Source organism: Brachionichthys hirsutus, chromosome 2, assembly GCF_040956055.1.
Source record: "Brachionichthys hirsutus isolate HB-005 chromosome 2, CSIRO-AGI_Bhir_v1, whole genome shotgun sequence".
NCBI classification, from domain to species: Eukaryota; Metazoa; Chordata; class Actinopteri; order Lophiiformes; family Brachionichthyidae; genus Brachionichthys; species Brachionichthys hirsutus.
Genome location: NC_090898.1, coordinates 7,131,312 through 7,141,779, shown reverse-complemented (window position 1 = coordinate 7,141,779; position 10,468 = coordinate 7,131,312). Strand labels below are relative to the sequence as shown.

Below are 10,468 nucleotides of genomic sequence, written 5' to 3'. Positions count from 1 at the left end.
GTTTATTGGAGTTTGTCTTCTCTTAGGAACAAATCAAATACTCTTGTGATGGATACAAAGTCTGTTACATCTTCGTCTGGCCTGGAAATGGTATTAGAAGGTGGCGGAGTTGTTTTTCTCTGTCATTCATGCATCCTGAAGCAAAGAACAGATTGGTAATTGCAGTAATCAGTCATAGCTTTACCACATGACTAAAATATTATCTAAAATGCACAAATACCGGTACTCTAGCACATTTATCAGAGTGACTCAAAAGATTTGGACATTTGATGCTTCAAAAAATGTGGAGCACCGTAGTCGGATTACCTAAATGCGTATTTGCAGGGAAGCACGAACTGCCAAATGTTTCTAGGTTGACATCCTCAACAGAAACAGGCCCGTCGTTCCACATGAGATCAAAGCCACCCACCCTTTTCTCTTTTCCAGTAAGCCTACAGAAAAAAAAAGTTTTTATATTGCAGCACAAACTCACAATCTCCTGTACAGCATCTTGGCATACAGAAGAGGAGATGATATAGGCGACCTCTTGCTCTATATTACCCATAGGCATGAATGTAAGCATCTTTGAGTATCATGAAAAGGACTATATAAATAAAGTGTATTATTATTATTATTACTAGTAGTAGTATTACAGGCATTACCTTCTATAAAAGTGCTTATTTCCCGTGTTCTTACTTTACAAATAAGCTGTGACAGTCTAAAAAGATTAAGCTTCTGGGTTTTTGTTTCTAGATGAATGAATATCAATAAAGAACATGATGGGCACAATGAAAAGCGACTGCTACCTTCTCTCCATGTCAACGACATTGAGCATGTCTTCCAGTAGCAGGTACTTCATTTCGTAATCCTCTTGAGAGCTGGGAGTGAGTGACGGAGAGGTGTTCACTTCGATTAACCATCTGCAAATAGACGGAGGATGACTCGCGAAACATTTACCTTTCTAAGCCAGTGCAAGAGGAACAGCAAATTGTAGGTGAATGAATGACAAAGTAACTAATTACATTCAAAAGCAGAAGGCTACTGTTATTATAGCAGGATTACTGCATACATGTCATGATATACAGACAGATTTAGGAGGTTTGCAGTCATACAAAGCCAAACACTAGCAGCTGGACTGCCCTACAAAGCAGCCAGGAAGTGAAGCTGACTGTGTGCCGTACTACTCTGTGAGTGAGCTTGTCTGTGCTCATGAGTGAATGCGAGTATGTTGATCAGACAAGAGCTTACGGTTTAAGGTTCTGATCCAGGAGAATGTCATAGCCATAGAGTTCAAAGCAGTGTTTGTCATTTATCATGATCTTTTGTACACTCTGTAGGCTGCTCACGAATATGTTGTCCATCTCTTTAAACAGAGTTTCAACAGCATCTCTGCCATTTTTCGCAGTCAGGTATCTTCTAAGCTGTTGCATCTGCCACTTACATCCCTATTTAGAAATGAAAAAAAAAAACATGTTAAGAATGAGAAAACACATTTAAATGTGTATACTTTCCAGCAGAAAACTGAGGGAAATATGCAGCAACATGATCTGTTAATAGTTGTGTGAGGTTTTTGGATTACACACCTTTTCAGGATTATAGTCTGGAGCTTTTTTTTGAACAGCCACATTGGTGAGGTGCATATCTGGGATGAGATGCTAAATAGAATTTGGGAACTTTAATGACACAGAATCGCTATGGGGAAGTCCATGAAAATGCTAAAAATAGAAACAACTGCCTCAGGAATTGGGTCAAAATAAGTAATTTAAAACTGACTAGGCTTGAATATTTCATCAGACAAATGCTCAAATTGGAAAGGGATGATTGGCACACTGGAACTACAAACCAGACCATCAGACCCAACACAATGCAACCTTAACCTTTACATCAAATAGCATCAAAAAAGGATACATTTGTCGTCAATAGCGCTAAGGCAGAAGCGCGTGTTGGAGAAGCGTGCAAAGCCATCTCGATACAGCCAGGCCTTTAAGGGAACATACTGAAACACATAAACGCACTGGTTAGCTTGTGAAGCTAAATTTACATCGTGTATAAAACAATGGGAATTTTAAGCTTCACTACATACTGATGTGACCAGCACAAAAACCCTCAGATCAAATTTCCTGCCTGTGGGAACAAAAAGTATATACTTTTTTTTAAAATTGAGCAAGTTTCACACTAGCACATTTGATTAATTAACCTTACTTCTAAATAAGATTAACAATAAATGTGCATTTTATTAATTTCAGTGCCATTTATTAGGTAGGGCTTCTCTATATAGCGTTGAGCCACATAGTTTTCCACTTGAGTCGCATCCTTCTGTTTCTCTGAACGGGTTCCATCCTGTGGAAGCACAATATTATCAGTCTGAATATTTGAATGTGTATGTAGAATGCCTGTTTGTGTTTTTATTAATGATATTAAGACACAATACCTTTCTCCAGTCGATGACATCTTTCAATTTCTTGAACAGGAAAATTCCTTTTCCTTGAGATTTTGCAACCTAAATAAACATAGCAGTTAATTTTCATGACGTAAATGCAATATGATGCTAATTTAATTTAATCTTCTGAGATCACGCTAATACTAAAAGGATTTCATTGCACTCAAGTACATCTGTGGTGCACTTTTTAGATTACCGGCTTCATAATCCAGATGCTTCCGGGGGTTTTTCTGAACGCCTCTAAAAAGAGATGATACTCGCTGGGCAGTGCAAAGGTGCAAGGAAAAAAAGCACATTTGGACGCCTCCATGTGTCCAACATCCCTCATCAGATTTCTCTGGTATCTTTTGAGATTTTTGACCATGAGGCTTTTGCGAGACAGCTAAAATATAAAATACAAAATCATATTTACAACGCAAAGACTACATGACGTTTATTTTTTAAATGATGCATAATTATTAATATTTTTTGACATTTTTATTATGGTCTCAAAGCACGATGATGCCGTCTCACCTCATAATAGTTAGGAAAGTGGTTTATTCTCACACGCTCCTTCATGTAAGAGTGATCAAAATTCTCCCGGAGCCCGGCCACATCACACCAGTTGAAGTCCCACTCGCCGTCACTGTGAGAAGAGAATAATTACACCTCTGTTTGCAGCATGTTATTGCCAGGGAACATGGACTCACTCACTCTTTGACTTCAACCCAACCTGGTCTTTGGCCCAATACGTCCTTTACGATGTTGAATAGGCCACATTTGTAACGCACACAAATTCTGCTCTCCCTGAGGAGACAACGACGTCTGTTAGCAGCGTTTGTGTTACTTATTCAAGTCAGTGATTCTTTTATTGTCAATTCTGCAGCATGTTCTCGACACACAGAGGCTTGAAAATCCATTTCTCTCAGGTGCAGCAATGAGCATTCATACCTAATTTAATCAATAGAACAACTAGACTATGAAAGAAAATTGACTAAAATGTAAGTAGAGAAAATAAACAGAATGTAAGAGACAAAACAAGGCCGTAATGCATCTCATCCATAATTCATGAGCAACACTCACTGCTCCGTTTTAGTTGATCTTGCCATCCAGATGTCTTCACAGGTGAAGAAAATGTAACAACCGTTAGCAGTAGTTCCTTGTGACATTGAAAGACTGGCCCATGCTGCACATTAGCATTGTTTGTGCTGCAAATCTAGCTGGAGCCAATCAAACGAATTAACTATCTTAACTCTACAGCCTAAAAGATTCGACAGCAAGCACTCACAGCGCTTTCTATTTACCTTGAACTTTGACACGGACGTTTAGAATGTACCATACAAAACAGGAATAACAAGTAGCACCGAGGTAACGCAAGCAAGCAGCTAGTCTGAGCGTGTTTGTCATCTGTTGTCATAGCAACATCACCACCACGTGACGAAAAGTTTTTTTTTTTTTTGGCGTGTACGTGGCTGTGGCATTAGAACGTTTGAAGTAGAAGTATCGGTTTAACATTCTCCGTAAATGAACATATTTTAAATAAATATGTCATGTCTGTATTCAAGTTTTTTTTATTTATTAAAACATAACTTCAAAATTGACCTATCATCATCCAAAAATATATTTTGATCATATTGGTTTAGTCACTGTGATTTATAAATAATTAAAAGGTTTGAATTATTGTACTTTCAAAATGAAGTAGACAGCTATAATCCGTTTGGCTTGATTTAATTACCAGACTTTTGATTTTTACACTTTGGCCTGCAGGTTTGAGTTAACAGTATTCGTGAATTCTATACATTTGCGGAAGTTGAGATAGAAGAAAAACGCCTCTTCCGTCATCAACCATGAACTCAATTCTCCACTTAGGGGCACCAAAGCCTCATTTGAGACAAAATATGTCTTGATTTGTAACGAATGGCTGTTTTTCAGTTTTATTCTGTTCAGCATACACTAATTTCATGACATACAAATCACATATTTTTTAGGTTATTAATAAATCAATTAAAATGCACTTCATATGAAAATTAAATAAACATTAAAATAAAATAAATATAAAAACATTCTTCAATGTTATGTGAAAATGTACTTAACATTTAAATAAGACTGCTGTGCTGAAATGTTAAGTAAAACAGCATTTAAAAAACATAACTTAAAACAGCATTCTGAATGAGTTCCGATTAAACAGCCACAGACAAGATGACCGCTTATATGAGCTTAATGTCTTTGGTGTGCATAAAGGCACATATCTAAGGCATATGAAATATACAGTATATCTAAAGTTCAGTATTTGATATGAAGTATTTGAGCCATTTTAAATATGTTGTTTATCTTGCAAATAATCACCATATTTTTAAATTTACATTTTACACAATATCCCCATTTTCTTTAGAACAAAATCATGAAGTATTCAAATAAATATAGCCTATTGCAGTAATATATTTGTTCAAACCTATTTCATAACAGAGTAGATGAAATATGCTTGTATGAAACTTACAGCCTGTAGTTTAAGGCCAAAGTTTCAATTAGCCAGATGCTCATATTTAAGCCTGCTAAGAATTATGTAATTTTATAGTAGAATTAGCATTTTTTTCTCTAATTTAGCCATAAAGTATGGCTATTATCCAAAATTGTATTGCCCAAAATGTTATCTTCTTTAAAAATTGCAGACAGTCATTTGCCGGGAGTTTTAATCATCATCAGCCTTGCAGTATTCCAAATATTTTTTTAGAGAGATATGTGTTTCACAATCAGTGGCTTTCAAAACCCAGCCTCCACAAAATGATATATATATTTTTTAGCCACTGTAACTAGTAAAACCACAGGAAGGGGTCAAGTTCTCAGCAAGAAGTTTTTGGTTTGGAAGTAATTCCTTCACAGAATTTCAGTCCCGAGAAATAACTCCTTTTGTGCATATAACCACTTACGGATATCCTTATGCAGCATGAAAAAAAAGTGAATGATCTCCAGTACCATTGAAAAGAAATGTTTTTCAAGGTTCCGATCATGTGTTTCTTTCAAACATCTAGTGTGTTTTGTATAAAGTTAAATTCTTACACTATTGATCTACTAAATCGCATGTTTTCTGGAGTTTAATTTGAAATGCCCTCTTTTTTTTTGGAAATGGAAAAGATAACTTACTCACTACGACTGCAGTTACACATTTTTATTGGGCGATGGCGACCAGCAGAGGGCTTTTTGGTGTAGAGGCTAATCAAAAGGTGTGCCGCCACTGTGGTTAAGATTTGTTTTTCATTGTTTAGGAAGAGTGGACCTGGGGTCTTGATGCTGTGTTGTATTGTGTATCATGTGGAAAACAATATTAGTATTAAATGCTCTGTTGCTGTTAAAAAACTGAAATAAAATTTAAGTGGAAAAAAAAAGAAAAAGAAGTGCCCTCTTTGACATATACTGTAGTTATTGTCAATGCAAATTTTTATTACGCCGTGGCTTTGGCAAAAATATAAATACCACTAGTCACGACACAGGAAGAAATAAAACTTCCAGAGGCTGATGGCTCATCAGTTCTGGTAAACCAAATGCTCCTCAGCAATAACCACAAACAAGAGGATCTGTTTGATCCAAGGATATCGGCTGTTACTCATAAGGAAGGCATCTTGCTGACTCAAAGGTCACATATTATGAAAAGCTCACTTTTCACATGTTTCTACACTATTATGGCGGCATTGCAGCTAAATAAACCATCCAGTCAATCCTGCGTAGTTTGCGTAGTTCTGTAATAAAGTATGGAAACGCTTCTGGAAGAAATCTCTCTGACTGTGACGTCACAGTATAAAAACAAGTACAAGATGCGTTTGCACATGCACGCACATTCATTGCGTGCACAAAGTAAAGAGTTTAATTTCTGACAGCTGTTTAAGACAGACAAGAGGGGATGCTGTCCTGCAGCATCTGTTTGCTATTTTGACCAAAGACTGTCACAGATATTTCAACTATTAACTTGTGGAAAAAGGGTATAATTTGGGATCTTTAAGTTTGATAATTCTGCCATTGAAGTCATGACTTGTCTGGTGAGGAGATGAGTTCAGTCACATATCTTTCTTTAAATTCTTATACTGTTCAGATATCTCTGGTCACTGATTAAGTTCAAGACGAAGGCAATAAATGGTAGAAACAGGAAATTTATATTCACATAATCAAACCTACTGATTATGCAGAGAAATTTGTTTATTTTTATGCAATCAAACAAAAAAAAAGGTTTGCTTGGGATCGTTAGCTCATGCTAGCCGCACTACCCGTGCTACCCATTAGAGAGTAATAAACTAATTATTGTTCAAGAACTTAGAGCAAATAGAATGACTTTGCATTCCCATTTTATATCACAGTTCATCAGGCGTGCATGCCTGCAGCTTCTCACAAATTATTTTCACAAGTTGGTTTCTCCTCGCTTTACCTCAGCTGCTTCACAACACTTTAGGGGTAATGATTCTACCTTCCTCTTTTTTTTTTTTTTTTTACTAAACGTAATATGTAGCAAAGAATCACTTGGTATCCTGCTGAAATCTATTACTATGTTCTTCATCAATCCTTCACTACTGGAAATACATTCTCTCAGGCTATTACAAACTATAAATGCACTCCGGAAGCGCAAAAACAAACATATATATTTAAAAATTCCTGAATCCAGATGGTGATCTGGATCATTGTCAAAAGGTTCCAAGTTGTTTTTTGCATCCATGAAACTTAAAGTGAATCGGAGTTGATGCGCATTTTTAACAGATTTTTTAATCTGTAAATGGGGATTTTAGTGTTCAAATGTAATATTTTTTTCATGACCTCATTTGACATCCTCAGATTTCTTTCATCAAGATTCACCAAGTCGTTTTTCCTACAACAAACAAACAAACATACAAACAGAAGGGCAGACAGACAGACAAAGAAATGGCATCAAAAACATAACCTTGGTGAAGGTAATCAAGAGAGGCTTTCATCAACACTATAAGAAGCTGCTGACATTTAGAATGTAGATGTGATGGTATACTTGGAGAAGGACTGGAGACATAATAGATCCAATATTCAGCTTCAATTATTCCTAGTTTCGTGTGCCAAGGCGAGACTTCAGTCCCTCCAAGCCAGTACTCAGTCCGGAGATCTGCCGCAAGATGGTATCCAGTTTCTACCGGTCCGCCCCTGATTGATCTCTGAGCTTTGCCCGGGTCCTTGATTCGAGCCACCACACATTCCCCCAAAGCACCGAAGAGCACTTTTAGATCCATGGTCAATTTATCCAGAACTTTGAAAGCCGCAGTCTTAGAGACTTTCCGGTACACCAGGGCAACTCCGGTCCCAATTAGCAGATGCCCCATCACCAAGCCAGTGGAGGATAAAAGTACATCGGATAAAACCCCGTTCACCCTCACCCACTGTGGTCGGTCAGTTAAAAAGTCAACTAACCAGCTCACTATACTCCTGTCAAGGTTGAGTGCGCTGATAAGACGATGGGCTAAAATGTGTGCCTGAATGCAGTTAAAAGCAAATGAAAAGTCAATAAAAAGCAGACAAGCAAAAGCCTGTACCCCCTCCAGGTGACCCAGTACCAGGTTCAGTAGGGTATTGATATTATATTATTATTATTGCTTTTATCTATTTATTATTATAATTCTAATTATTTAATAAGTACAATAATTCTAATACTAAGAATAATTATTCTTACTCAATCTTTTACGTCATAAAAGTCATACGAGTCATGACTATTAAAGATTAGACCACAATTCAGTGTTATTTTCTTGATGACCTTCGCCTAACAAATCTGTCCATGATTTTGTTCTGTGTATTTATGTTTTGGTTGCCTTTTTTGTGTAAACAAACATTATGCAAACTCACAGTGAAGCATCAGATTCAACAGATAATTTTGCATAAAAAAAGAAAATACACAAATGAAAGTATGCATACATCTCATGATCAAGAAACCACATGCGGCCAACTTTCTGGTTGCATTATGTCTCCCCAACTCTGGCCAGCAGAAAATAAAACAAAATGTGGTTTTTATTTGTCTGGAATGTCTTTCTGCTTCCCGGCATGGGTACTTCCTGCTAGAAGATTTGAGTATGGTTCAGAATCATGGCCATGGAGAATGTAAAATAGAACTAGAGGGCAGTCAAGAGTTTTCAGATCTATATATATGACCCAGAGAGTGAGGAAGTTCAGTAAAAAGTATGCGAAACGACAGCTCATCATGGCTCGGGATCTAAACACAAGTCCCCAAATGTGTGTGACCTTGTTTGAGTTCATCATAGCATCTGTACTGATGGTGCATCCTCATCAAATTTCCTCTGGCCTCAGTTCAGTTTTCATATGTGTACAGAATGTTTCCCTTTACTATTGGCTTCTGAGGTTATTGCGTTCACTAAACTTAAAATGTCTGACAGACACGTCGACACCACCTAAAGACGCAAAAGACTCATAAAAGAAACATTGAGCAACAGTAGAAATTACTTTCACAAACATCTGATCACCCCACCGTTTTTATAACAACCGCCTTTCAAAACAATGTGGCTTTGTCACAATTACATTGGAATTGTATATTTGGATTCAAATCAGTAGCACATAAAAACAACACAAATGCGTTTCTGGAGATGTTCTCCCACCCCCCCTCACCTTTTATACTGGAACAGATTCATTCGATTGTCCTTATTTTCAGTTTGACTTGTTTATAACACATGACATTTCGTTGGAGTAATTTGTTTGCTTTATGCGTCCTTTCAATCCCTTTCAATCCTCATGCTAAGATAAATATTACTCATGCAAAGAGATACTGTAGAGCTTCAAAGAAGACTGGATGTCATATTAGGATCTGGATGCAATATTTGTTTTTATTTACTTACCGTAGTTTTCTTCAGCAATTTTCAACATTCTCCCTTACTATCATCAGTTTTTTTAATGTCTTTGTTATTTTAAGTCAATGAAGTTTTTAGTGCCAAATGTTATGTCACTGTCATTACAAAAGTACTTCAGCTTGACTTAATTAAGCCGACTAAAACTTGTAAAGCAGTACAGATACTATCTTTCTTCAGACAAAACAGTTAATAATCATTTTAATCCTTTACCTCTTTTTGAACATTTATCATATATTATATGTCTTTCTGAATCCCAAATTAATCTGTAAATGCCAGAAGAATTTCCTGCGAGGTTTGTCTGCATCAGTTAAGATTCTTTCTTTCTTTCATTTCATTTATTATTTTCATGCAAATGCATTGACAATATTACATCTTACACACACTTTCAATACGTTGAACATTTACATGATTAGAAAGGAGCAGATAGAATAATTAAATTATTATATCGGTCTGCCCCACTTGTAAAAACTGTAACTCTCCTGTCTGAGATTAATCGATCCCCACGAGTTATTAGAATAATTTTGTTTCCAAAATCGTGATCGGACATTCCTTTTGGATCTCATCAGCAGTATTTGGCCTGTCTTTTTACTACAAGTGGGGGGGAAAACAGCCTGTGTTATAAAATATAACAGGCAGCATCATACCATATCCATGCAGGTGTGGATGTGATCTATTTTATATTTTAGGATAATCTGCCTTTGCTCCAAATTGATATAATTGTGACTTGTTTGAGTTGCATTGTTTTATAGCTTTATTCTTGGCAGTAGATTTCATCACCAAAAAAGTTCAGCCCTGATGCATTTCACAAGGGAGTGTAAAAAAGGGTGGCTCCAAATACTCCCCCCCCCCCCTCCCCTTACCTTCGAATCGGCGCGACTCTGAGGAGCCAATGCGCTCTCTGCCCTTTCCAATGTGCGCTTTACGGGGAAGAGTAATTCGTATTTTCCTCCCAGACGAGATAAGGATTAACCGCATGAAGATCTGATATGAAAGAAACAGTATTACGAAACAGCGTCTTCGGTATCTGGCATCTGATCCACGTGAGATGAACTGCAAAAAAAGAAAAACAGCAGCACTGAGTTTAATGGATTTCACCCCCGACACTCGTTGGAGATTGACCTGACAAGTGCGCTGCGTCGTCAGCAGCATATGATTCAGATTTTGGAATACAGTATTTGGCACGGCAAGGATACTGCACGTCTTTGTGAAGATA

At 37.0% G+C, this 10,468-nt stretch overlaps 1 protein-coding gene across 1 annotated transcript; it reads right to left on the bottom strand.

Annotated features, from left to right (window-relative positions):
* On the bottom strand, positions 1–7,725 carry ttll9 (tubulin tyrosine ligase-like family, member 9). Its single transcript, XM_068752184.1, has 13 exons — positions 7,499–7,725; positions 3,113–3,205; positions 2,933–3,044; positions 2,616–2,801; positions 2,411–2,479; positions 2,229–2,319; positions 2,063–2,103; positions 1,888–1,975; positions 1,563–1,621; positions 1,228–1,424; positions 786–899; positions 307–431; positions 1–135 (listed from the first exon to the last, which is right to left on the bottom strand). Exons 1-13 carry the CDS (start codon positions 7,723–7,725, stop codon positions 65–67), a joined length of 1,473 nt encoding a protein of 490 aa, XP_068608285.1. The 3' UTR covers positions 1–64.
* Between the last annotated feature and the right edge of the window lie 2,743 nt (positions 7,726–10,468).